Genomic DNA, 26,268 nt, shown 5'->3' with positions numbered 1-26,268 from the left:
TTGTGCTTCAAAGTAGCACCATGATCTTCATAGTAGAGAGTCTCTCATGTTATCACTTTCATATACTAGTGGAAAATTTTCATTATAGAACTTGGCTTGTATATTTCAATGATGGGCTTCCTCAAAAATTGCCCTAGGTCTTCATGAGCAAGCAAGTTGGATGCACACCCACTTAGTTTCTTTTTGAGCTTTCATATACTTATAGCTCTAGTGCATCCGTTGCATGGCAATCCCTACTCACTCACATTGATATCTATTGATGGGCATCTCCATAGCCCGTTGATATGCCTAGTTGATGTGAGACCATCTTCTCCTTTTTGTCTTCTCCACAACCACCATTCTATTCCACCTATAGTGCTATATCCATGGGTCACGCTCATGTATTGCGTGAAGATTGAAAAAGTTTTGAAAAAATTAGAGTATGAAACAATTGCTTGGCTTGTCATCAGGGGTTGTGCATGATTTAAATACTTTGTGTGGTGAAGATGGAGCATAGCCAGACTATATGATTTTGTAGGGATAACTTTCTTTGGCCATGTTATTTTGAGAAGACATAATTGCTTTATTAGTATGCTTGAAGTATTATTATTTTTTATGTCAATATAAACTTTTGTCTTGAATCTTTCTAATCTGAATATTCATACCACAATTAAGAAGATTTACATTGAAATTATGCCAAGTAGCACTCCGCATCAAAAATTATCTTTTTATTGTTTACCTACTCGAGGACGAGCAGGAATTAAGCTTGGGGATGCCTGATACGTCTCCAACGTATCTATAATTTTTGATTGCTCCATGCTATATCTACTGTTTTGGACTATATTGGGCTTTATTTTCCATTTTTATATTATTTTTGGGACTAACCTATTAACCGGAGGCCCAGCCCAGAATTGCTGTTTTTTTTGCCTATTTCAGTGTTTCGAAGAAACGGAATATCAAACGGAGTCCAAACGGAATAAAATCTTTGGGAACGTGATTTTCTCACTGAACGTGATCCAGGAGACTTGGACCCTGCTCCAAGGAACAAAAGAGGCGGTCACGAGGGTGGGGACCCCCCTAGGGCGTGCCCCCTGCCTCGTGGGCCCCTCGTTGCTCCTCCGGCGTACTTCTTCCTCCTATATATACACACGTACCCCCAAACGATCAGAACAGGAGCCAAAAACCTAATTCCACCGCCGCAACTTTCTGTATCCACGAGATCCCATCTTGGGGCCTGTTCCGGAGCTCCGCCGGAAGAGGGCCGTCATCACGGAGGGCTTCTACATCATCATAGCCTCTCCGATGAAGTGTGAGTAGTTTACCTCAGACCTTCGGGTCCATAGTTAGTAGCTAGATGGCTTCTTCTCTCTCTTTGAATCTCAATACAAAGTTCTCCCCCTCTCTTGTGGAGATCTATTCGATGTAATCTTGTTTTTGCGGTGTGTTTGTTGAGACCGATGAATTGTGGGTTTATGATCAAGTCTATCTATGAATAATATTTGAATCTTCTCTGAATTCTTTTATGTATGATTGGTTATCTTTGCAAGTCTCTTCGAATTGTCCGTTTGGTTTGGCCAACTAGATTGGTAGTTCTTGCCATGGGAGAAGTGCTTAGCTTTGGGTTCGATCTTGCGGTGTCCTTACCCAGTGACAGAAGGGGCAGCAAGGCACGTATTGTATCATTGCCATCGAGGATAACAAGATGGGGTTTATTTCATATTGCATGAATTTATCTCTCTACATCATGTCATCTTGCTTAAGGCGTTACTCTGTTTTTAACTTAATACTCTAGATGCATGTTGGATAGCGGTCAATGAGTGGAGTAATAGTAGTAGATGCAGAATCGTTTCCATCTACTTGTCACGGACGTGATGCCTATATACATGATCATGCCTAGATATTCTCATAACTATGTTCAATTCTGTCAATTGCTCAACAGTAATTTGTTCATCCACCGTAGAATACTTATGCTCTTGAGAGAAGCCACTAGTGAAACCTATGGCCCCCGGGTCTATTCTCATCATATCAATCTCCATTACTTTAATCTTGCTTTGCTTTTTTACTTTGCTTTTACTTTTTACTTTGCATCTTTATACCAAAAATACCAAAAATATTATATCTATCAGATCTCACTCTCGTAAGTGACCGTGAAGGGATTGACAACCCCTAATCGCGTTGGTTGCGAGTAGCTATCGCTTTTTGCAGGTACAAGAGACTTGAGCGTGGGTTCCTACTGGATTGATACCTTGGTTCTCAAAAACTGAGGGAAATACTTACGCTACTCTGCTGCATCATCCCTTCCTCTTCGGGGAAAACCAACGCAAGCTCAAGACGTAGCAAGTACAGGAACAAAGCATTAGCACATAGTGAATACATGAACTCCTCAAACTATGGTCATCACCGGTAAGTATCCTGATTATTGTCACTTCGGGGTTAACGGATCATAACACATAATAGGTGACTATAGACTTGCAAGATAGGATCAAGAACTCTCATATATTGATGAAAACATAATAGGTTCAGATCTGAAATCATGGCACTCGGGCCATAGTGAAAAGCATTAAGCATAGCAAAGTCATAGCAACATCAATCTCAGAACATATTGGACACTAGGGATCAAACCCTAACAAAACTAACTCGATTACATGATAGATCTCATCCAACCCATCACCGTCCAGCAAGCCTACGATGGAATTACTCACGCACGGTGGTGAGCATCATGAAATTGGTGAGGGAGGATGGTTGATGATGACGATGGCGACGGATTCCCCTCTCCGGAGCCCCGAACGGACTCCAGATCAGCCCCCCGGGAGGTTTTAGGGCTTGGCGGTGGCTCCGTATCGTAAAACGCGATGAATTCTTCTCTCTGATTTTTTTCTCCCCAAAAGCAAATATATAGAGTTTGAGTTGAGGTCGGAGGAGCTCCAGGGGGCCCACGAGGTAGGGGGCGCGCCCCCACCCTCGTGGACAGGTGGTGGCCCCCCTGGTCTTCATCTTTTGCAAGGATTTTTTATTATTTCCGAATAGATGTTCCGTGAAGTTTCAGGTCATTCCGAGAATTTTTGTTTCTACACATAAATAACACCATAGCAATTCTGCTGAAAACAGCGTCAGTCCGGGTTAGTTCCATTCAAATCATGCAAGTTAGAGTCCAAAACAAGGGCAAAAGTGTTTGGAAAAGTAGATACGTCGAAGACGTATCACGAGCGCTGGTGACCCTCGTCGTATTTCCCTCACCGGAGATCAGAGCGCCGCCGCACACTCAGGCTCGCCGGCATCGCAGACCCGCCATGGCTCCTAGGGCACGCCATGGCATGGTCCTCAAGCTCCTGAAGCCGTGCGACCTGGCTGCGTCCGGGGATGCTGGAACCGTCCCGTCCCGGTGCTGCGACCAACAAGCACCCAACCCCCCTGCTACAACGGCGCACCTCGATGGTGGTGTTGCAAACAGCACCAGGGGATGCTTCAACCGCTTGAAAAAAAGCTTCAAATGACATCGGAAAAAGCTTCAACCATGAAAGAAGCTACAGCCGGCTTAGAAAAAAAGCTTCAGACATGGAAAAATGCTTCATCCGGCGTCAAGAAAAGCTTCAACCGGTGTAAAAAAATGTTTCGATCGGAATGGGAAAAAACTCCACCCAACCCCCTGCTACAACGGCGCACCCCGACGGTGGTGTTGCAAACAGCACCAGGGGATGCTTGAACTGCTTGAAAAAAGCTTCAAATGGCATCGAAAAAGCTTCAACCATGAAAAAAGCTACAGCCGACTTAGAAGAAAAAGCTTCAGACATGGAAAAATGATTCAGCCGACGTCAAGAAAAGCTTCAACCGGTGTAAAAAAATGTTTCAATCGGAATGGGAAAAAGCTTCAACCATGGCAGAAAAGCTTCATCCGGTGTGGAAAAAAGCTTCAATCGGTGTGGAAAAAAGCTTCCGCTATGAAACTTTCAAAAAACGAGCGTTGGTGAGAGCTACGGGGCGACAGCGAAAGCTGCAACAAGCGTTGACGAGAGCTACAAGCGGGTATGGAAAAAGCTTCAACGTTTGCAGCTATGGCGTGGTCAGTTGTAACTCCGGCAAGGCAAGTAGAGCTCGGGTGGCACGGATTCATGCAGATCTGGCCGAGGGCGGCTGGATCGGCTAATTCCCGTGGTCGCGGCGCCCTGAGACAGCAATGGTAGACCATGACGGGGGCTTGAGAAAAGAAGCAGAGAAGAAGCGAGGGAGGAAGAAGAGAAAAGAAGGAAGGAGAATAATAGGAGGGAGTCTGCGTGCAGGCACTTTGACCGTGTGACGCGTGACCGGCTTGGCCGGCGCGCCGTTTTCAAACGTTTCCCATCCTGCATTTACCGCGCCCACCATCGCACGTTCGGCCACTCCCCACACGACCCGAGCTCGAGACCATGTCCTATAAGAACCCCATGAGCTCATCTGGATTTTTGCCCCAACTTATGTCGTCCCTCGCCGTTGGGCTGCGCCTTCGTGAACCCACCTCGTACGCCTTCTGCCAGAGCCGCCGCCAGCCAAATTTCTGTAAGCCACCCCCACTAACGCCTTCACCACATCCAGAGGCACCCCGCCAGACACCCTTCGCGCCTCCAAATTCAACACTTCCCCCAGAGCTCGAATCCGTTGAGGGTCGAGCCTCGTCGTCGCCGCGAGCTCGACGTCGGGAAGGTGAGCACGAACCCGAGCGCCCCACTTTGTCTCTTGTGTTTCTCGGGTCCACGCGTGCATGCCTGACCTAGCTGCATGCGAGGAGCGCTTGGAATCGACGAGAGTGTCTTCACCTGAAGATTTCCGCCGCCCGTCGCCCCCGACGTCCCCGAACCAAGCTAGCTGCACCAACCAACTATTACCGCTTTAGATCCACCTTAGATAGCACACAACATTAATGCTATTACTGCTTTACCCCGTGTCAGGAGTCCTATGTGAAAAGTAGGTCCACCTTAGATAGGATACAACTATTATTGCTTTCTGCAAATGAAACCAGCCACCACTTGTCCCAAGAACATAATTTAGATTTTGCTTATATTTCATTCAAGTGAAACTTGCCATTGGATGTATTGACCCTTATGGCTGTAAGGTATCTTGATGCTGTAACATATCATGTTGCAGGATTGTCCGCATCGAAGGAGAGACACAAAGTAGGGTTATGATGCTATACTCAAGTTTTAGCTGTGAAATGAATGCCACAAGATAATATTGTAATTCCGTTGCATGATTGTATAAGCTAGCCTTGAGCTAGATTGGTATCTATTCTAAAGAGACTGAATCTATGATGTAATACTATGACTGCAATGCAATATTATGACATGTGATGTATCTTGGTATTTGATCATGAATTGTGCACGACAGCTATTGATCCAGGGACTAGAACAGAAAATAGAGAGATTCATGTTCCTTATCCGGGACCAGGTCGCCACAAATTTGCACTACATAGGTCATAAACATGTTATTTTTGCCATCGAACACACGGGCAAATTACTAGTTTAAACTGAAAAGAGAGAGTTTCACGCTCTCTCAAGAGAAGTTTCAAAAACAAGGATATGCACATTACTAGATCAGACAGTTGCAAATCAATCCACATCTCACAACCTTAGTATCTAGCACACAATCCTCCCTACGATGGATCAGAACATATGCATACCTGGGGCATGTTCGGTTCATTACCGTGCTTGCCCAGTTTGGTCGCCACAAAAGATGTGAATTCACACAACCCAGGTGTGGCGAAGCATGGTAACCAACCAAACACGCCCCTGATGTTTTGACGCAAAAATAGGCATGGTAACAATTAGTTTACATCAGGATGCAAGGTATTCGCATCATTATCCACATTTGAGATTTGACCTCTGGAACCTAGAGATTCTGAGGTTTTCTTTGTGTAGGTGACCGTCCATCCATTGATTGCAGCCTTTGCTTCAGATGAAACACTTCAACCTGGCAAAGCAAATATCACAGATGCAAATGTAAGTAAAACTGGATATCAGCATGGCAAATCATGAAAAAATGGAAACTGCTATTGGCAGTCCCTCTGTATCTACCAATCAGGAAAGAACCTGATCATTCAACGCTGCCATTATACCTGGAGCTGGAATGCCCTCGCGCGCTCTCCTGCTAGAACTCCGCGGGTCGAGTAAAACTCCTGTTTAGGGGGTAAAATAGTCAGTGCAACTGCATAAACACTGGTACAATGAGAGATCACAGGGATTTTTATTTTTTTTGCCTTCTGAGTTTCATCCATGACTGCCTTCAAGAACGCCACTTCACGCTCGAGCCGCAAGTTATCAGCATGGACAGTGTTTGAGGCGTTGTTCAAATCTTCGTGTGCCTGTTCTAATCCTCCCACTTTCTCCTTCAGCGCCACAACCTCCCTGTCTCTCTCAGCTAGCCTCTTCTCTAGCTCTTCCTTCGTGTCAATGACCAGAGATAAGTTCTTTTCTGCTTCGTCTTTGCTCGCCATTGCAGCTGAAAGTTTCTCTTCCAGCGCCATGTTTCTCCTGACCAAGTTTGCGATTTTTGTATCATGTTGATGGTTAATGTCAGACGAACTTCTGCCCACCCTCTTCGTTTTAGCATCCGCATCTGGAGAATGATATGTGTCACTCCGCTGCTTTTGGTTTGCGAAGGATGGTAGCTCAGAACAATCGCCAACATCCTTGTACTTGTCATCGTCGATTGGCTTCTGCAGTTTTTGGGCCAGGCTGCATTCCTCCTCCTGACGGAACTGCCTGCGGAGTGATGAGCCGCCCACCTTCGAGTTATGTAGGAGTGAATCAGGGAGTGATTTCCTCCCAGATGAGCTTTCCACTGTTGTCGCGAGACTATGCCTTGCTACAGAGTTAGAGTACAAAGGATCGCAGTTGTTGAGGTGATCCGCGAGTTCCTTTGAGCTAGGAGAAGAGTCCTCATACATTAAGGGTTCTGCATCAGGGGCAGACCGCCAACTGAAACAATGTTCATTTTGCAGCACCACTAGTACTTCGACCTTTGAAAACACAAAATAATCTGAATTCAGGAATAGTAGCTTGATCAAGAAACAGTTCAAGTGTTTTCTAAGCAAAATATGAAATAAAAAAACAGAACTACATTTTGAAGCAAATATCAGAAAATCCCCTTGCAACGAAAGAACAAGAAATTGAAGTCCAAAACTCCTGATGCTAAAACCGGCTATTCTCTTACTTAAAAAGGTTAGTTTTTTACCTTATCAGATGGCTCCTTTTTGTTTCCTCCAAATGAAACAAGAACAATCTTATCCCTGTAGTACAAAGGAACCATGCTGAAACCCTGCACGAGTTGTATCTTCAATTGTTCAGCAACTAGAAAAATGGCATCACTGGAATAACAGGGATTTGAATAGGATTTGCTTTTGGAGAGTGTTGTTTCTGCTCTACTTCAGCATGGATTACATAGGAAACAACTACGATGATCTTTATTTTTCTAGTAAGGGGGGCGTATTCGACTCTAGTTTTCTAGTTAAAACCTTGTCTAACTCCTTAATTAATGGATGAGGCAAAAAAAATTGCCTCCATTTCGAAAAAAATATGGTACAATAGGATTACATAGGAGAATACAACTTTATACAATACTAAACTTTGCATTCTGTACATTTTAGGAAGGTTGAATATGATACAATACATGCCTTCCAAGATCACTTGGAATCCATCAAGGATGACTTGCACTTACTTTCTTGGTAGTGATGGAGGAACTAGGAGGTACTACACAAACAGACCACTTGGATTCTAGGACATCAAAGACCCAAGTTTCAGGATGACCTGATAGAGACCGAGAAGACTTGTTAGAAAATGACCAGAATCCATGGTTCAAATGAAGCAACTCTTTTAAGAAATGAACACACTTCTGGTTAAGGGTTAGAAATGAAACTGAACCACTCATATGGCACTCATATGGCATATTATATACAATTTATGAATGAGAGCATCACATTACAAACTTACGCCTTTTCTTGCTTCCACCCCCTGCTATATACCATTTCGTCCCACAGAGAGCTCCACAGCAACCTGCCCGAGGTGATGGATGATGACCATGTGTTCTCATTCTTGACCATACCATCTAACAAGAAGAATGATTCTTTCAGTAGGAGATCAACAAGATTTTTTTTTGCAGAAACCTGATCGAACATACTGTTTCAAAATCTAGAGCGTGGACATCATTCAAGGTCTTGGATTTTGATTGGCCTCCAAAAATCAAAAGAATTCTATCATCGTAAAGTGCAGCAACATGATTGGATCTTGGAGAAGGTCCAGCACCTCTAAAACATGAACTTGGCTTAGTAGCAGAAAATAGCACATCAAATCAAGAGAAGCATCAAGAAGGTTCTATGCATTGAGTGTTAATTAAATTGTATGTATTGGTTCTGCAAATAACTATGGACAAACCAAGTGTAACTGAAAAAACATTCTTACTTGGCTTCTTTTTTGTTTCATTTGTTTATAGACATAACACTTCTTAGTTTTAGAGAAGAATGACTCACTTATAGTTCAAAGGAAGCCATGTTAAGGACTTCAGATCAAACATATGAAGGTCATGTAGTTTCTTCCCTTTGGTATCCTCGCCCCCAAAAAGAATTAAAACAGGGCCTGCTCTAGTCACTGTATGACCACTTCGAGCCACCTGAAATTATCAATTGAGGAAAAAACTTCTCTCATTTTGCAATGAACATTTGAGCATTGTATAAATCAATGTTCGAATATGTACCGGAATGTCGCCCTTCGCTTCCATATGCGACCAGATCTCGGTTTCCGTATTGAATGTCCATACTGCGGTAAAATAAATGATGAAGTCCAAATTATTTCTGCTGAAAGTTTAACATTAAGTCAAACCTGATATCCGGTCAGAAGATGGCTCGGTTTTCCCTCCGACAAGAATGACAGTCTTGTCCCATGGAACCTAAGATTCAAAAGAAAACCATGACGAATGTAACAAAATTCACTCAAAGCGCAGCCCACCTCTGGAACTCTGGGCATGCATGTGTAGCACCTCATTTTGGGCTTTTGTACGCATTTCACCTAGAGGTGTAGTGTTAACCCCTAAATGCTACCAATTGGGCAAGCAGGCATTATATGCATGCAATGTGGTATTAAGGGCTGCAGAGTTGCAACTGAAGACAAAATGAGAAACGAGAAGTGCTAATCATTGTTGTAGTAATTACTTCGGCTCTACTTGAGGTCCCACCCTTATCCTACATGGCCCGCCACATAGGTAGTCAACAAAAGTCAAGGACAGTCAACACCAGTCAAAGCAGTCAACAATAGTCCAAACTATCCCCCATGGGTTCAAGCAAGACACCCTAGTCAACGAAAGTCCAAGCCAAGCTTCATGGTCAACAAGTCAAAGGAAGAAGACCACATAAAAGAATGAGTCAAAGTTGAAGGCAAAGGAACAAAGAATAAGTCCAAGCAAGGCTTCGTGATCAACAAGTCAAAGGAAGAAGCCCAAGCAAGGAAGCCCACGAATAGTGTAGGGCTTCTCCCTTGCCACAACCCACCTCCTAGCCCAACTAGAGGTACATGGGCCAAAGAACGGAAAATTCCATAGTTCTACGCTCCTAACTCCTCACTTCAAGGGTATCCTTTGTCAAGGACCCCTAGGCTATATAAGGCCCCCCATGGGCATGTAAATCACTTACTCCCACATGAATAAACTCAAAAGGAGGGTCGCTCTCCCAGTAGCTCTCTCAGGAGAGTTAGGAAGGTCGAGATTCGGAGTCCAAGGGACCTTCAAAGGCCCGGATTAGTCGGGCCACACTAAGTGTTCCATGCGTCAGGCACCACTCTCGACGACCCTTCCATAGGACGTAGGTCGCCCTCCCACGAGGCGACTGAACCTATTTAAAAAACATCGTTGTGTCACTTTGAAAAGTCCGCCGTACCCACCCCCGCCTACTAATATTTAACCACATTGCTAAGGATACCCCTACTCGAAAGTTGATTCTTGAACTTCAACAATTATCATTCTTTATTTTCTCAAAAATCACCATTCTTTACCTACATTTTTTTACAAATCATTCCATGGTTTATTATTCACCAGAGTATAACTTCCAGTAAACTTAATAAAGATAAGGGACTTATAACCCAAGCATGCACCAACTGACAACCCTGAAATGCACTACTAGTCTAAGGATATCATATGAGAAATTGAAGAAAAAGACCAGAGTAGTAAAAGAACAATGAGCTCCAAGAAGTATACCAGGCAATGTCCTTTGCATGGTCGAAACTGCGCACAACGTCCACCTGGTGATACACGAACTTTAGAAGCCACAGAATCCCATGTAAGCTTGTCTAAGCTTAATATCTGAAGTGTATATAAAGATGATATCACGAAGTTAGCTCAAAACTGACATAAGGCCATGACAGATAGGCTCGTCTAGAAAAACAACATCAATACCTTTGTATCATCCAGCAAATGATTACCGGAATCTCCACCGAAGACAATCATTTTGCTCCCTACCATGGCTGCTGCATGCTGTTTGAAATGGTAACCAGATGAATGTGTTATAGAGGCTTCCGTATAGAAACCGATAATGATGAAAACATCACAACTTCCTATACACTTCAAAACATCAATAAGATGGTTAATTACATCAAAACGAGGACTCGGTTTATCCCCGTCCGTTGACAATACTGCCCAGTTCTCTGAGTTTTCAAATGCACGGCCATTGAGGTCAAAAGTATCAGAGGAGCAACGCCAAGCAAGGTCGTCAGGACGGCCACTCACCGACGTAGCCACTGGTTCTTCTCCCTGAACAAATAACCATTTAAACACAATAGAAATACAGGTGAGTCAGAAACAAGTGAAGTAAGTGAACAAGAATAGCTCACACTCACAGTGAGGTGACTGGACCGCTTGGTGGGATGGGCAGGACTCCGGGGGCCATGGAAAGGATCATGCAGATGACCCTTCAACCTGTAAAATCACAAGACCATGGAAAATGTGAGAGCTAAGAGTACAAAGAAGCATCAAATTAGGAAAATGGGGCTGGGGAGTAAATGGTTCTGTTTCGTCACATTTCGACCTTCTCTCCTGAGAAACAGGAATCTTATAAATGAAGAGGAAGGCTAAGATGGTCAAGCAAGGCTAGGTTACAAGAACGAACCCAGATGTCTATAGCTCACAGAAACTAAAATCACTTGGGGCGTGTTTGGTTGCGTGCATGAGGCCCGGCCTGGCTCGTGCGGAACGCCTGCTTTTACTGTTCGGCCCGCATGGCACGAAACTTAAAGCACTCCTGGGCCTGGTTGCCTGGGAACGCTCGAATCGGCAGTTTCTCCAGGGCCAGGCCCGAGTGGTGCACGTGGGTGGCGGCGGCTGCACGCGCGCGGCCACACTCGAGAAGCCGCATTGCTTCCCGAAGCGCCGGCAGTTATTAGCCTCACCACCCCTCACCGCTCCCTTTTCCCACTCTCCCCCACTCTCCCAACTCTCACCGGCGGCGGCGGATCGGAGCAGAGCAAGAAGACCACCAGATTCCATCACCGGCGAGCAGATCATCACTTGGCCCGCGGCAATGGCGGTAAGCATTTCTCTCTGTTCGACATGCGGTACTTTTTCCTGTTCGATCCGGCGATAGATTCGATCCACGGCGGAGGGGAATGGGGAATAGAGGTAGATAAGAATGTAGAGGTAGTTCATACGAGTTTATAGTACTTCAAACTAGTTCATGGAAGATCGGAATAGAGGTAGATGCGGATGCAGAAGGGGGATTGGGGGTACACAACGGACACCGGCTCACCGCGGTGGCCGTCACGGGCGTGCGAAGCGGCGGGTCAAGCCGTTGGCATTCATCTTCTTGTTCATCGCCGTGCGGGGTGGCGGGTCGTCGTCGTCGTCCTCGGCGGAGTCGAGGTCGATCTGCCAGGTACGACGGCCTGGCTCCGGCGCCCTTGCTGGCATCTGCACCGGTTCTTCCTCCTCCTTAGGCTCCCCACCGATGACCGACGGCGGCGCGATTGCCGTCTCCCAGTACACTGTGGCACGACGGTCATTAGGAGCCCAGTAGGTCTTGTACTTGCACCACTTCTTCCTCTGTTTAGCGCCGTCGGAGACGGCCTGATTCATGGCCCAGCGAATGATGTCAACTGCCATCGCGCCCTTCGCTGGGTCAGGAATCAGCGTCTTCAGCTCTTGTGCAGTGGCCCTCATGAGCACTGCATCAGATTCCTTCTGCATGTCAGGCATGGAGCCGAAGTTCGAGCACACCTCCATGGTGTTCTGGAACTTGGTGCGGTCACCAGCCGACCACCCGAGGAAGAAGGCCCTCCAGCCAATACCCCAAGGGAAGGGGTTGGCGTTGTAGTTGTAGCTAGAGCTCATGGCGATGGAGAGGAAGGTTGACAGTGAGAGAAGAGAGGGGGTGGGTAAGTAGTGCTGGGCAGGGTCAGTAAATATAGGAGCGATGGAGAGGAGGAGAAGAGTGACAGTCATGCCGTTTTAACTACATGCTCTTCAATAAGCCATGAACACTGTGTTGTGCCTGACTCCATGAATTGTGTGCAGATCGAGGAGAGCAATGAGATGGGCACGGAGGTGCTCCCGGCCGTTGACAACAAGGGCAAGCAGCCCCTTCATCCAATGCCCGACGAGGTTGTGCTGCCGCCCACCACCGAGGAAGACACGAAGACGCCTGAGGTTGGCGACGACGAGGGCATGGAGGAGCCCCCCGGCAACAAGCGCCACAACTACGGCCACTACCATCAGGAGGATGGCCCAACTCACTTCTGCAAGGTCATCCTTGCACCGAAGCTTGAATGCATCCCCATGCCCCTGGACTTCACCAAGCACTTCGTCGCGGTGCCGACGGAGTTCAAGCTTAGAAACAATACCGGCTGCTCCTGGAAGGTGACGGTGAAGCTGATGAACGGCAGGATGACCCTGGATCAGGGTTGGGCCACCTACACAGTCGTTCATCATATCAAGATCGGCTACATGGTGACGTTCAAACTCCTCACTCCCGACACCCTCAAGGTCATCATCTTCGACGACGATGGCATTGAGGTCGTCAACAAGTGCGGGAAGCACGACGAAGCCTTCGCCGCCAGGGACTAGGGCCGGGGCACCTCCTTCCTAAGTACTACGAGTCTGCTTTGATCTGTTTATGTTTATGGTTTATGCTTGAACTGTTATGAAGTGTGGTACTACTTATCTGAAATATGTTGTTAAGTAGTTGATCCTCTGTTTATACTCTGCTCTGCTTATGATGTGTGCTGAGGGGGTGGATTTTCGTGGACCTGAGTTTGAAATGAGCTCCCGCGACGCCCCTGGCGACCCGGCGCCCGCGGCCGCCCTTCCCGCCGCCGGCGGCCTCCTCCGCTGCTCTCGCACCCCTGGCCTCCCCGTCCGCTGCCCCCCTCCCCCTCTCCGTCCTCCTCGCCGTCCCCGGCGTTCCGTTGGGCGGACTTGGCGGAGTTGGCCGATGTGGCGGCCGGCCACCCGGTTGTGCGTCGGGACCCCCCGGCTCGGCCAGTCGTGCCCCGGGTGGTCTCCACGCCCCCGCCCCCGCCCCGGGCCGGTTGTTGTGATGCTTTCTTGCGCCCTCGTCGTTCTACCGCGATGCCCTCGCTATTGACGCCCAGGAAAGCCGCCGCCTTGGGACCCAGGACCGCTCGCCGCCGCCTCCGCGCTCCGGCGTGGGGTGTCCCGGGGCAGTCCGACCAGGGGCTGGCGTGCACGTCCTGGCACCTTGCAACGGTTGCCTCCCCGGCCGTCGTGCCTCGAGCGCCCCCACGCCATGCGGCGGGTTCTCCGCCCATCCGTCGCGTCTCGCCCTTCAGACCCTTCATCGCGACATTCGGGTCTTCCGCGCTGCGCCTGTCTCCCATCCGCGTTCCCCGAAGATCATGGCCCGCTCCCCTGGTGGCCCCGGCGCCGGCCGCGGCGAGGACGGCGGCGGCAGGGGAAACCCTCGCCCCGTCCTCCCTGCCTCGCTGGCTGGACCGTGGTGCCCTGGGCCGAACGCATCATGGGCCTCCCCCCCTGCGGGCCGCCCCCTCGGTCTTGGGCCCCCCTCCCGGATCAGCTGCTGGGCCGGTGTCGTGGAATTGTCACGGCAGATGTCCTAGATGCCAGGACTTAGTCGTGAGGCCAACGCATCTATGTGGTAGCTTGAGAGGGGTTGAGCGGGAGCGAGAGACGCGAGATTTTACCCAGGTTCAGCCCCTCGCGGTGGAGGTAAAAGCCTACATCCTGCTTGATTAATATTGATGATGATGATCTCGGTTACAAGGGCGGTGTTTCGCTATCTCTCATCTCGAGAGTCATCGATTTCTCTGTGTATCTAGACTTGTAAAAACTTCTCCTTCTAGGGGTGCCCTGCCCCTCCTTATATATATGTTTGAAGGGGCGGTTTACATGTAGAGTCCTAGTAGGACTCCAACTACTCTTGTAAGAAATAAACTCCTTATGCCTTTCATCTTAAACCGGACCACCATAACGTGAACCGGCCTTCTGGGCCTTGAGCCTTTTGGGCCTCCGGGTCTTGTCGTTCCTCTAACCCGTCGGCCGGGTTACCAATGAATGACCTAGCTCGGCCGGGTCATCAGTGAGTGAGAAATCTGGGCGGGTCATCTGTTGAACCGCCAAGTCAGGGTGGGTCACCAGTGAATCGCGAGGTCTGGCCGGGTCATACTTCCGGCCGGGTCATACCGCGGGGTATATCCCCGACATTAGCCCCCAGTTTAATTTGGATTTATCCATGTTAAACTGATCCTGCAAAATAAACACAAAAACAAATTTGACAGGTTGTGCTCCGGATTAAAAGTTTTTCTGAACCGGCACCTGTTCATCCTTAGATCCTTATCATTTCCTTCTTCTGGAAAGTCCGGGTTAATAGGATAACTTCATAATCAATTTGATGATATTGGTTTCTCATAGAAATATTGCAAAGAATAATTTATTTGAATCAGCTCCCAATGCTTAAAAATATTGGCTTTGAAATACTTATCTGGTTTTCAGCCGGTTTGAAGATGTAGAGCTTGCCGGTTTATCATCGCCAAAGCCGGTTTATCATTGCCAAAGCCGGTTTATCATTGCCAAAAATTGTCGGTTTATCTTCAGCCAGTTTAAGGATGGCACCGGGTCATAAGTTAACATCCAGCTTGAAAATATACCTCTTATATGCTTATCACTTGTAGCCCCCAAGACTTAAGAAGGTAGCATAGCAACAGCTTAAGACTTGCTTCAATATAAATGCCACAACCTTGAATTGTTGACAGGAGCAATTGGTAGCCCCCAAGAGCCGGTTCATTACAATGTGATGAGTCAGGTCTTCAATAAAGTGAGCAAAAATGACTTTGCATTAGCCCCCAAGTGTCATGTTGCATGCTGGCAGTGACATGGGACTTGTATATTTGATGTAATCTCAACTTTGAAGACCAATATTTTTTAAACCGACGTTTTGAAGGCCGACTCAAGTGGATTATCTCTTACTATATTTCTCTACAAGAAAACCAATGTCAGCAAATTGATTCTAAAGCTGGCCTATTGACCCGGATTTTTCAAAAAGAAGTATCTGGATTATTTGCATTGACAAAGTTGAAGCATATCAGCTAAAGAAGATTTTCTATGGGGATATGGACATATTTATATCAACAAGGAAATGACAAGGACTTAAAGATTTCAGGTGACGACTTACAAGAATATTTAACCCGGAGCACAACCTGTCAAAATTGTTCTTGAGTTATTTTGTAGGATCAGTTTAAACATGGATAAATCCAAATTAAACTGGGGGCTAATGTCGGGGATATACCCCGCGGTATGACCCGGCTGGATGGATGACCTGGCTGGGACTTGGTGACTCACCAGAGACCCGGCTGGAGCTAGGCGACTTACTGGCGATCCGCCCGGACATGGCGGTTTACATGTAACCCGCTTGGACATTGTGACTCACTGGAGACCCGACGGGCGGATCAGACGGACGACAAGGCCCAAAGCCCAGCAGACCGGCTTATACTCTAGTGGGCCGGCTTAAGTCGGAAGGCATGAAGAGTATTCCCTTTACAAGGAAGCAAGACCCGTACTTGTATCCGACTTGTAATAGAGAATAAGTTAGTTCTAATCCTACTAGGACTCTACATGTAAGCCGCCCCTTCAACATATATAAGGAGGGGCAGGGCTCCCCAAAGAGGGACAAGCAAGAAGAAACAATCTCTAGGGCTAGACACAAAGAGCCAGCTTACCGACGACTCTCTCATGAGCATAATGAGATCTAGCCGCAAATAGCATGTAGGGTTATTACCGGATGATGTTTTCCGGGGCCCGAAGCTGTCTAAATCCTTGTCTTATGTTGCGTCTCTCGATTCCGCTCAACCCCTCTCAAGCTACCACATAGATGCGTTGGCCTCACGACTAAGTCCTGGCATCTAGGACATCTGCCGTGACAATTCCACGACAGCCGGCCCACTCGGCTCGCCCGGCTATTTGGCTCCCTGCTGGGCTGCCTCGACCCCCATCCCCGCACTCCTCCTCTGTTTCCTCGTCAGGAACCCTAGCGGTCGCGCCTCACTCGCTCCCCGCCGCCGCCACTCCCCCCGTCTGCCCCCTCGCGCCCTCCCTGTCAGCACCCATGCCGCGCACGTGGGGGGACGACACCCCGCGCCCCAAGAGGCGGGCTGAAGACCACCGCACTGCCCCCCGGCCCTCTCCCGAAGCCACCCGCCATGAGGATGACCTTCGCCGGCAACTCTCATCCCGCGACTCCCGTCGTTCCCCTCTCCGTCCCGACCGTCGCTCGCCCCCTCGCTCCGGCCACCGCTCCCCGCCGCGCCGTTCTCCGGCCAGGGCTGATCGCCAGGACCGTTCCCGGTCCCGCTCGCCCGAGCCCGCTCCCGAGTGAAGAACGCAGCGCTGCCGCTTCCCGTCTCCTCCCCGACGCCGGGACGGTGGCCGCTCGCCTGGCCGCGGCGGGCGCTCCCGCTCAACGGCCCTCGACCGCCCCCCTGCTGCCACCTTCGAGGCACGTCGCCACCAACCCCCTCACTCCGTCCCTAGCATCCCCCCGGGCGCTGCCGGGGCCGGCCGGGCCTAAGCGCAAGAAGAAGCAGGGACTTGGCCAGGGAAACGGTCAGGCCATGGTCTCGGCTCCTCCATGCAACCCGGCCGCTTCCGCCTCGACCGCCCTCCTCCCGGATGACCCCGCCGCCGACCTCGTCAAGTGCTTAAACTGCGGCCTTGCTGGTCACTCCCAGGTGGCCTGCACTCGCCCCCAGTGCTGCTTTGTGTGCTCGGACCCGGACCACCCCGCGGCTCTCTGTCCCGACCGCCCGGTTTCGGAGGAGCTGATGATGTACGGGCATGGAATCAAGGGCCTCGGCTACTTCCACATCGAGGTCCCGGACCTCCCACCGCCCACCCCCTCGCTACTTGCCATTGTCTCCGTAAAGGATGGGGTGGCGTCTTCGGAGATGATTGAGGCCGAGCTCAACCATCTCTACCACTGCACCTGGGACTGGCAGGTCACCCTGCTGTCGGGTAACCAGTTCTCTGTGGTGTTCCCCGACGCGGTCAGTCACGGCTACCCGCAGCGGCGACATCACCCTCGCGCTCAACAAGCTCGTGGTGGACATCTTCATGTCGGTCCGGGATCCCCTTGCCGTGGCTGTCCTGGACACGACATGGATCCTCATCGGCGGCCTCCCCGACATCACGCGCTCCGAAGGGTTATTCGAAACATGTCCCGCATCCTAGGCAAGGTGGTCGTGGTGGACGAGCTTTCTCTCCGCAAGGAGGTGCGGGTCAAGGTTAAACCCCTGGACTCATCCAAGCTCCGTGCCACGATCCAAGTGTTCTTCAACGACCAGGGCTTCCACCTCCAGATCTCTCCCGAGACGCCCAACCACATCGGCCGCCCCCGCATCCCCGACAACTGCCTTCTGGGGGGCCCCGACGGTGGGGGCCTGGGGGGTCATCGCAGCAACCGTGGCCCCCGCCATGGCCCACCACTCCGGCTCCGAGGACGACGATGAGGAGTACGAGGACAGCCCCCAGCATGAGCCACCCCCCACTTCCTCCCGGGGTGGCGCTAGGGCCGGCCTCTCGCTCACGGCTCCCTCACTCCCCTCCGATGGTAGAGATGTGTCGGGCTTGAGCCTTCAGGTCTTCCCCGCCTCGTCTCTGCGCTCCCCGGATGGCTCCATCTCCACGCCACTCCCCTCTGCGTCCAGCCCGCCCCGCCGTGCGGATCCGACCCTCCTTGAGGTGGGGGGTGCGACCTGGACCCTCCTCCCTCGTCCCCCTGCGCCGCTCAGGGCCTGTCAGACCGGGAGGGATCTGATCCCCCTCCTGGTGCGTCCAACCCGCCCCATCCTGACCTGCCCACGCCTGCGGCCCCTGCCCTGCGCGAGGGGGTGGGTGCAACCGGGACCTGCCCCTCGCACTCCCTCTCGCCGCTCTGGCCCTGGCGGACCCCGAGGTGACCGATCCCCCTCCTGGGTCCGCTGGGACTCCGTCCCCGACGCCGCAGGTCGTGGTCATCGTCAGGCCCGCGTCTCCACCTACCCCGCCTCCGAGCTCCCTCTGCCTTGCCCTCGGTGGGGTGTCGGCCGTGGTGACCACCCCGGCAGTCGCCCCCCCACCCCTGCCTCGGACCGCGGCCTACTCCAGGAGGGGATCCACTCCCTCCTCTCGCCGTGGCCGGTCCGTCTCCTTCCCGGTGACTGCCTCCCGCCGGAGTGCTCGGCTTGACGCCGCGCGTCCCGATGGCAGCCCGACTCTGCTCATCCACGAGCAGGCGGAGCTCCGGGCTGCGGCCCGGAACCTGGAGCCAGGTACACCTGCAATCCCCCCATCCATCACTTCTTGCTCGTTCTCTGCTCTTGAGTCGGTCCCACTTGGTCAACTTGTGAAGGTCGCGACCGACTCTGCGATCACCTTCAAGGGCAAGGTGGCTCCCCCCTTAGTGCAGATCGAGGCCATTAGGGCCCGCGAGATCCTAGACGGTAGGCTAGCGGAAGCCCGGGCGGCTCTGCTCTCACCTTTCGTCCCGACTCCGGCTACGGTAGATGCCACCCCGGCACCCCCCCGGCGGCTGGGTGGCCTGCGTCCGTTGGCTGACGCCGACCTCCGTGGACGCACTCTCTCCCGACCGCAGCTCTCCGCGCTCAAAGCGCATCTTGTGTCCTGGGGTCAAGCAGCCCCCCGATGGATTCTTAATGCGCGTCCTTTTCTGGAACATCCGCGGTTTCAGCCATGATGGCCACCGCCGCCAACTCATTGAGTACATGCGAGAAGAGCACATTGACATTGTGCCATTCAAGAAACCATGCGCACGGAATTCTCCCTCCCCGATCTTGATCGACTTAGCTCCCACCTCTTTGCGTGCCATTGGCTCCCTTCTAGTGGGAGCACTGGCCACTCTGGTGGCATCCTGTTAGGTGTTAAGGATGCCACCTTCGAGGTGGGGAGCATGGACCGAGGCCAGTTCTTTGTTAGCATGGAACTCTTCGAACGGGCCCTCAACTTCAAGTGGGAGGTTATTATCGTCTACGGCCCCGCTGACCATAGTCGGTCTGCCTCCTTCCTCGAGGAGCTCCATCGGAAGGTTACGGCCGCTACTCTTCCGGTGGTGGTCGGGGGCGATTTTAACCTCCTCAGATTCGCGGAGGACAAGAGCAACTCGCATGTTAACTTTGCCCGCATGCAAATGTTTAATGACTGCATTGCCAACCTTGGTCTCCGTGAAATAGATAGGGTGGGTGCCAGGTTTACCTGGACCAACCGCCAGGCTTCTCCGACCCAGTCCGTTCTGAACCGGATCCTAGTCTCCTCAGAATGGGACCTCCGCTGCTCCCTCTCCTCCCTCCGGGCAATCACTCGGATTGGCTCCGACCACGTCCCCCTCCTCCTTTCCTCCGCCGACGAGCGCACCCCGAACCCCCCCCCCCAGTTCCGGTTTGAGACTTTCTGGCTGTCCCAGACTGGTTTCGTGGAGGCTGTTGGCGCGCGTTGGGTCGAGGCTCGCGCCCAACCTCAGCTCCGTCCCCCCTCGGCCATTGATTCATGGCAATTCTGTGCCAAGCGGGGCCGGCAGTTTATGAAGGGGTGGGGCACCAACCTGGGGCGTGACCTCCACGAGCGCAAGAAGACCCTGTTGTCCGCCATCCAGGCCCTGGACCTGCGCGCAGACGCGGTTGGCCTCTCGCCTGAGGAGTGGCTCTCCAGATACGACTTGGAAGACTAGCTCGCTGTCATCTACACCGACGAGGAGGCATATTGGCGCTTGCGCGGTGCCCAGAAATGGGTCTTGAAAGGCGATGCGAACACGGCCTACTTCAGGCCATAACGAATGGTCGCTGCAGACGCAATACCATCCCCCTCCTTTGGGATGGAGGCACACTGCTGCAGTCCCCCGTGATATTAGAGCTCATGTCCATGGATTCTATAGGGCCCTCTTCTCCGCCGCCCCTCAGGGCGGCTTATCTCTGGCCCATGACTGCTGGTCCGGCCGCCAGCGTGTATCCGACGTGGAGAACGTGGCCTTTACGGTCCCTTTCTCCGAGGGCGGGGTCTGGGCTGCCATTAGCGGCATGAATCCCACCTCGGCCCCGGGCCCGGATGGCCTCCCGGTGAAATTCTTCCAGACATTCTGGAATGTGATCAAACCTGAGATCATGGCCATCTTTGACGAGTTCTATGTTGGGTCCATCGACCTCAGGCGCCTCAAATAAGGGATCATTTCGCTCATCCCAAAGGTTCCCGGGGCATCCGACATCCGCCAGTTTCGTTCGATCACGATGATTAATGTGATCTTCCGCATTCTGGCAAAAGGGTACGCCAATAGGGTAACCCTTCTTGCCGATCTCATTACCCACCCCAACCAATCCGCCTTCATTCAAGGCCGGTACATTTTGGATGGGGTGCTAGTCCTTCACGAAGTCCTGCACGAGGTCCGATCCAAACACCTCAAGGCGGTCTTCCTGAAGATCGATTTCCACAAGGCGTACGACACTTTTAGCTGGCCCTTCCTTCGGGAAGTTTTGCTCCGGAAGGGCTTTGACGAGCGGTGGATCACCAGAGTGATGCAGATGGTCTCCTGTGGTCACACGGCCGTGAACATCAATGGGGAGATTGGCCCTTACTTCCCCACCCTTTGTGGGGTTAGACAAGGCGATCCGTTCCCCCCATTCTTGTTCAATATGGTTGTGGACGCGCTTGCCGCTATCTTGGATAAGGCCAAGGCCGCGGGCCATATTCGTGGGATCACCCCTCACCTGGCCGATGGCTCCGGGATTTCCATGCTCCAATACGCCGACGACACCATCATCATGGTTGAAGGCTCGGATGCAGACATCGCTAACCTGAAGTTCCTCCTCCTCTGCTTCCAACAAATGTCTGGCCTTAAGAGTGATGTGATGGTAATGGGTTACTCCCCGGCAGAGGCCCTAGACATCGCCAATCGCCTCAACTGCCGCCTGGGCTCCTTCCCCACGACTTACTTGGGGACACCTATTAGTGACTCTCGTCTTACCGTTGCGGACTTGCGCCCTACGGTGGCCAAGCTGCAAACGCGCATCGAACCTTGGCAGGGTAGGTGACTGTCGAAGGCGGCCCGGACGATTCTCATCAACTCCTCCCTTTCCAACCTCCTCTTGTTCCTCATGAGCTTCTATAGCCTTCATGAGACTCTTCACCACGAGATCGCCAAAGTCCGATCTCGCTTCTATTGGGCTGGCGATAACAATAAACAGAAGTACCATATGGTTAGCTGGCCAGACATCTGCAAGCCCCGTGATCAAGGAGGCCTCGGTATCATGTGCTCTAAACGCATGAATATTGCCCTCCTCTCCTGTTGGCTCTGGCATATTTCGCAAGGGCACGGTGGCCTCTGGTTAGACATCATCCAGAACAAGTATCTGCGCGGACAACCCCTGGCCTTCTGTAAACGGTCCGGGGGCTCCCAGTTTTGGCAGTCGGTCATCCAACTGCTCCCCGTCCTCCGCATTGGAACCTCCATCAGTGTCGGATCGGGCACCGCGACGTTGTTCTAGTTTGACCGTTGGGCGGGAGACTCCCCCTTCGCGGCTCGCTTCCCGACCTCTTCATCGTCGTCGTCCCCCTGATCTCAGTTGAGAGGGCCCTTATTGACCTAGGGCGCCTTGCTTTCCGGAGGCCATTTGGGCCTCCAGAAGCCGCCGCTTGGCAGGAGCTGCTTGATTGCGTCGCTCTCCACGAGCCAGTAGTGGACGCTGGCCCGGATGAGGTGCGGTGGCGTCTTGAGCCTTCGGGCCAATTCTTCACCAAGTCCCTCTACCGGGCCATTGCCCCCTCCTCCGCCCCTCCCCCCTTGTGGCGGTGTGGTCCATCCGCCTACCACTGAAAATCCGGATATTCATGTGGCAATGGATTCACGGACGGCTTCCATCTGGGGTGGAGGTACGCAAACGAAATGGCCCGGGCTCCGGCATCTGCCCGCTGTGTGGCACCCCAGAAGACTCGAATCACTTCTCCTGCGTGTCTGCCCAATTCGTGTGGAGCTGCTTTCGAGAGGCAGTGGAAGGTGTTTGGTGCCACACCAACTTCCCCGACCTCTACGTCGAGCTCCTGACCTCCCCCACCCTCTCGTCACATTAGGTGGCTTGAGATCGGGGCCCTCGCGTGGACCCTATGGACGATCCGCAATAAGCTCGTGATTCAGCGCACCCCTCTTCACCGGGCCACTGACGCTCTCTTCAAACTGTCTGGTTACTTGCAGCTCTGGCGGCCGCTTAGCCGCCCTCAGGACCGGGACGCCATCTCCGCCTTCATCGCCGACCTGCGCTCGATGGCCGTCCGCCTATCGCCGCCACCCCCGGAGCCAGATTAGACGCCTGGCTTGCTCTCCGGCTACGGCCTCTTTTCTCTCTTTTGTTTTTTGGGCTTGTTGAGCTATGCCCTCAGCAGAACCTTTGTACTTCTTGTTGTATGACTTGGGTGTGTGTGTGCTGAACTAGTCCGTGTATGTGTGCTCTGGCGGTTTGCTTTATTTATAAAGCGGGGCGAAAGTCTTTTTCGGTATGATGTGTGCTACATGGTTGTGCCGAAGTGTGCTGGTAACCTCACCAACTAGCCAAAGAGGTTACCACACACTAGGCGTTGCATACAACCAAACACCATGCCTTGGGTTTGTCCACTAACATGCAGGCAACCAAACACCAGGCGGTGTGGTTCAACCCATGCAGGCAAGAGGGCATGCAGGCAATCAAACAACATGCAGATGGTGCATTTGAGGCTGCATTTGCATGGCCAGGCTGAGTTGAGAAGGCTATGCCATGCAGCTACTGTAGACTACGGCAACCAAACACGCCCTTGACCAAAGATCACACGAAAATGTATGTCAAGTACTCGGTGACTTGAACTTGATTCACATTTATTAAAAGGCCGTGTCCTGTGTGCATCGTATGATGCAGAGGCCAGGGTACTCCCCTTTTTAGGGGAAAAAATCACACAAAAAGGATATATTAGTTCTCCTTCCTGAAAATCGTCTAAATGCTCAGGCGACTGACCATAGAATCAGCAAATCTAACTAAGATCTCTCCTAAAAGGATATCTATAGATATCAGTAAAGAAACCAGCCCATTATTACCTAAAAAAAGAAAAAGAAACCAGTAATACTAATTAAGAGAGAAAGAAGAAAAAAAACCGGCAGTAAAGAATAGGGGAGCTTAGATTTATGAGCGGATCCTGATAGAAGGGAACCAAAATTTGACCTTCCCAGCTTCATCCGGCGACGAGAGAAACCGAACATCTTGGGCATTCCGGCGTCTTGATCTCCAACCTGTTTCCCTTAGAAACGGAAGGGCGAAACCCTACTAGCGCAAACTGTTCTCACCTGCAAACTCGGAATGCTAGGGTTAGCCGAGTAGGCTATTAGTTAACGAGGACGAAAAACATCGTCATGTGAAAAATACGGGAAGAAGTCAAATCTTTTTTCCTTTTTTGAAAAAGATATTGTCATTGGAACAGGAAATTCAGGGGTGGGTGTGGGTGGGCGCGGTGGGGGGGGGGGGGGGCGCAAAGAGAAACCAACCAATAGAGTACCAATGCAAAAACAGGGGAGAGAAAAAGAGAAAATACTTTATGCAAACAGCGCATCTCAGGTATTGTGGCAGGAAATGAGGCTCTCAAGAACAAGAAGCAACATCGGGCATTGGCGGAGCCAAGAAGCAGGCAGGCACGTGCACAAGTAAGAAGAGTGAAATGAGGATTCGGATAGAAACACAAGTTAACCCCTACCTGTTGTTGGGTCGGAGCAAGAGGAGAGAGCTCCGGAGGGAAGGAGGGCCAGTGACACAGACCTCTCGCTCGGAGCGAGAGTGAGAGAGAGGGGGGGAGGATGGGTGAGGGGGGAAGCCTCTGAGCGGGACCTGCCTGCCTGCTTTGCAACTGTGCCTGTGCGGAAAGTTTTACAGGAGACGTGTTATTTACGGCATCTCCAGCCGTTGGCCCCTCAGGAGGGGCAAAAAATTGTCCCCTGGGACGCACCGGCGCTAAATCGTGCACTGGGGGCGTGATGCCCCCAGTCGTGACCCTTCGTGGATTTTTAAAATATTCAAATTCGGCATAAACACAACGCAAACACGTTTGAGTTCGTTCAAATTTAAACATATTTTATAAAAAAAGAAAAAACTATCGCGGGCCTCGCCGCCCGCCCACGCGGTTCTATATGCCGAGGAGGCTGTAGAACCGCGTGTAGTCACCGCCGTCGTCGCGTCGTTGTCGTCGTCGCCCCCGCCGACGCCTCCGCCGTCCTTGTTGCATCCCTCCCCCGGTTGGCGCGGCGGATTGGACGGTCCAGGGTCGTCGCTGTCGAGGACCACGACGCCGTGCTCATCCTCGCGCCCACGCTTGCGGGCGGCGATCTCCTCCAGGGCCCGGCGCTGCCGGGCCATCTCGTCGCGGAGGTAGTCGTTCCGCACCCACCGCAGGGCGTCCTCGTCGGAGAAGCCACGCCGGGCTATCTCCTCGTACTCCGCGGGGAGGCCGGGCTCCGGCTTGGTCTCGACGAGGACGAAGCGGCCGGTGGGGAAGGCGTTGTCGCCGATGCGGACGCCGGAGCGGCGGGTGCGCGCGCTGACAGGCGTGCCCTGGGGCTCCGGCTTGACGGGGCGGAGGTGGAGGTAGGGGGAGCCGCCGGACGAGGAGGAGGCCTCCCCGGTCTCCATGCGCCTCGGGGTCCAGGAGCTTCCCCGACGGCGTGAGAAGGACGGGGGAGCGGGGTACTCGAGGCGCGGCGTGTTGCCGCCCTCGATGTACTCGAGGACGGTCTCCAACGTGCGCCCGGGCACGCCCCACCACCGACGCCGGCCGGCGGCGTTGAGCCTACCAAAGGGCACGACGCCGTTGGTGGCCTTGAGCTGCTCGGCGTGACGGCGGCGGAAATAAGGCTCCCAGAGCGGGCTGTCGGGGCGTGCCGTGGCCCCTCCCTCGCCGCATGCGGCAGGGACGAGTGGATGCGTGCGATCTCCGCACGCCGCGCCGCGCCGGTGGGTACCGGGGGCACCCGCACGCCGCCGGCGCTGATCCTCCACGCCCCGGGCACCCGCATGTCCCGCGGGACCGGGTACTCGGTCTCGAAAAGGAGGCGAGCCTCGTCCTCGTGAAGATGGCGGCGGCCGAAGCCGTTCGCCGCCGCGCCATCGCCTGGGAAGCGCTCGGCCATGGGTGTGATGAACTGGAGACGGCGAGAGAGAGGAGATGGAGGAACGATGACGGCGAGAGAGTGTGAGTCGCCAAGTGCGCTGGGGCGCGTCTTATATAGGCCGAGGCGCCGCCCGTGCGCGAGCCGCCGTGTGTACGCGTGGCGGGTGAGGGAGGGCGAGGGACGCGCGTCATCCGGTCTTCACCGTGCCGCCCGTGAGGCATCAATGGCGCAGGCTGACCGGCGCGGCAGCGCGGCAGTTTTGGCATTGATTCGCCGTGGGAAACGAGACGATGAGGACGACGAAGGGGCGAGAAGAGAGCCGTGTCCCTGACGCGGCGGGCCCGCGGCTGTTTCGCGTCAAAACAGTTCGCCCCGGCACCCCCGGGCGCCCCCCAGCGCCGGGTTCGGTCTGGATCCACTGGCGCTGTTTTCGGCCCAGGCCGGCGAAAATCGGGCTCCTGAGGGCGCGACTGGGCCGATTTTTCGGCACCGGCGCAAAAAAACGCCTGGGGAGGCCTTCCTGAGGCGCGGCTGGAGATGCCCTTAGGGGCTGTTTGGTTTGTGAATAACTTTGTCAAAGATTGTCACATCTAAAGTTAGGCAAGTTTGATCGGCGCCCCTCCGATTCTTTTCTCTTCTTCTTCTTCAGATTTTTGTGT

The 26,268-nt window shown here is 52.5% G+C and overlaps 2 protein-coding genes across 6 annotated transcripts; one reads left to right on the top strand and one right to left on the bottom strand.

The window, feature by feature from the left end:
* Window positions 1-5,512: 5,512 nt before the first annotated feature.
* LOC125551620 (acyl-CoA-binding domain-containing protein 5) lies at window positions 5,513-24,343 on the bottom strand. 5 transcript variants are annotated; one of them, XM_048714882.2, is made up of 16 exons: window positions 24,202-24,343; window positions 23,676-23,797; window positions 10,827-10,905; window positions 10,582-10,740; window positions 10,387-10,464; window positions 10,189-10,293; window positions 8,823-8,889; window positions 8,698-8,759; window positions 8,474-8,613; window positions 8,125-8,251; window positions 7,938-8,052; window positions 7,666-7,754; window positions 7,183-7,266; window positions 6,206-6,967; window positions 6,065-6,124; window positions 5,513-5,919 (listed from the first exon to the last, which is right to left on the bottom strand). In XM_048714882.2, exons 2-16 carry the CDS (start codon window positions 23,720-23,722, stop codon window positions 5,839-5,841), a joined length of 2,055 nt encoding a protein of 684 aa, XP_048570839.2. In that variant the 5' UTR covers window positions 23,723-23,797; window positions 24,202-24,343; the 3' UTR covers window positions 5,513-5,838. The 5 variants fall into 5 exon arrangements, with proteins under 5 accessions (XP_048570839.2, XP_087374356.1, XP_087374353.1 ...); XM_087518230.1 differs by having other exon boundaries at window positions 6,065-6,967; XM_087518227.1 differs by having other exon boundaries at window positions 6,065-6,967; window positions 10,387-10,740.
* LOC147975507 (putative B3 domain-containing protein Os03g0621600) lies at window positions 12,496-13,044 on the top strand. The gene has a single exon (XM_087518231.1). The coding sequence runs from the start codon at window positions 12,514-12,516 to the stop codon at window positions 13,042-13,044; it is 531 nt and encodes a 176-aa protein (XP_087374357.1). The 5' UTR covers window positions 12,496-12,513.
* Window positions 24,344-26,268: the final 1,925 nt, after the last annotated feature.

Source organism: Triticum urartu, chromosome 4A (assembly GCF_056163025.1).
Source record: "Triticum urartu cultivar PI428250 chromosome 4A, HENAU_Tu73, whole genome shotgun sequence".
NCBI lineage: Eukaryota > Viridiplantae > Streptophyta > Magnoliopsida > Poales > Poaceae > Triticum > Triticum urartu.
This window is presented reverse-complemented; position numbering and strand designations above follow the sequence as displayed.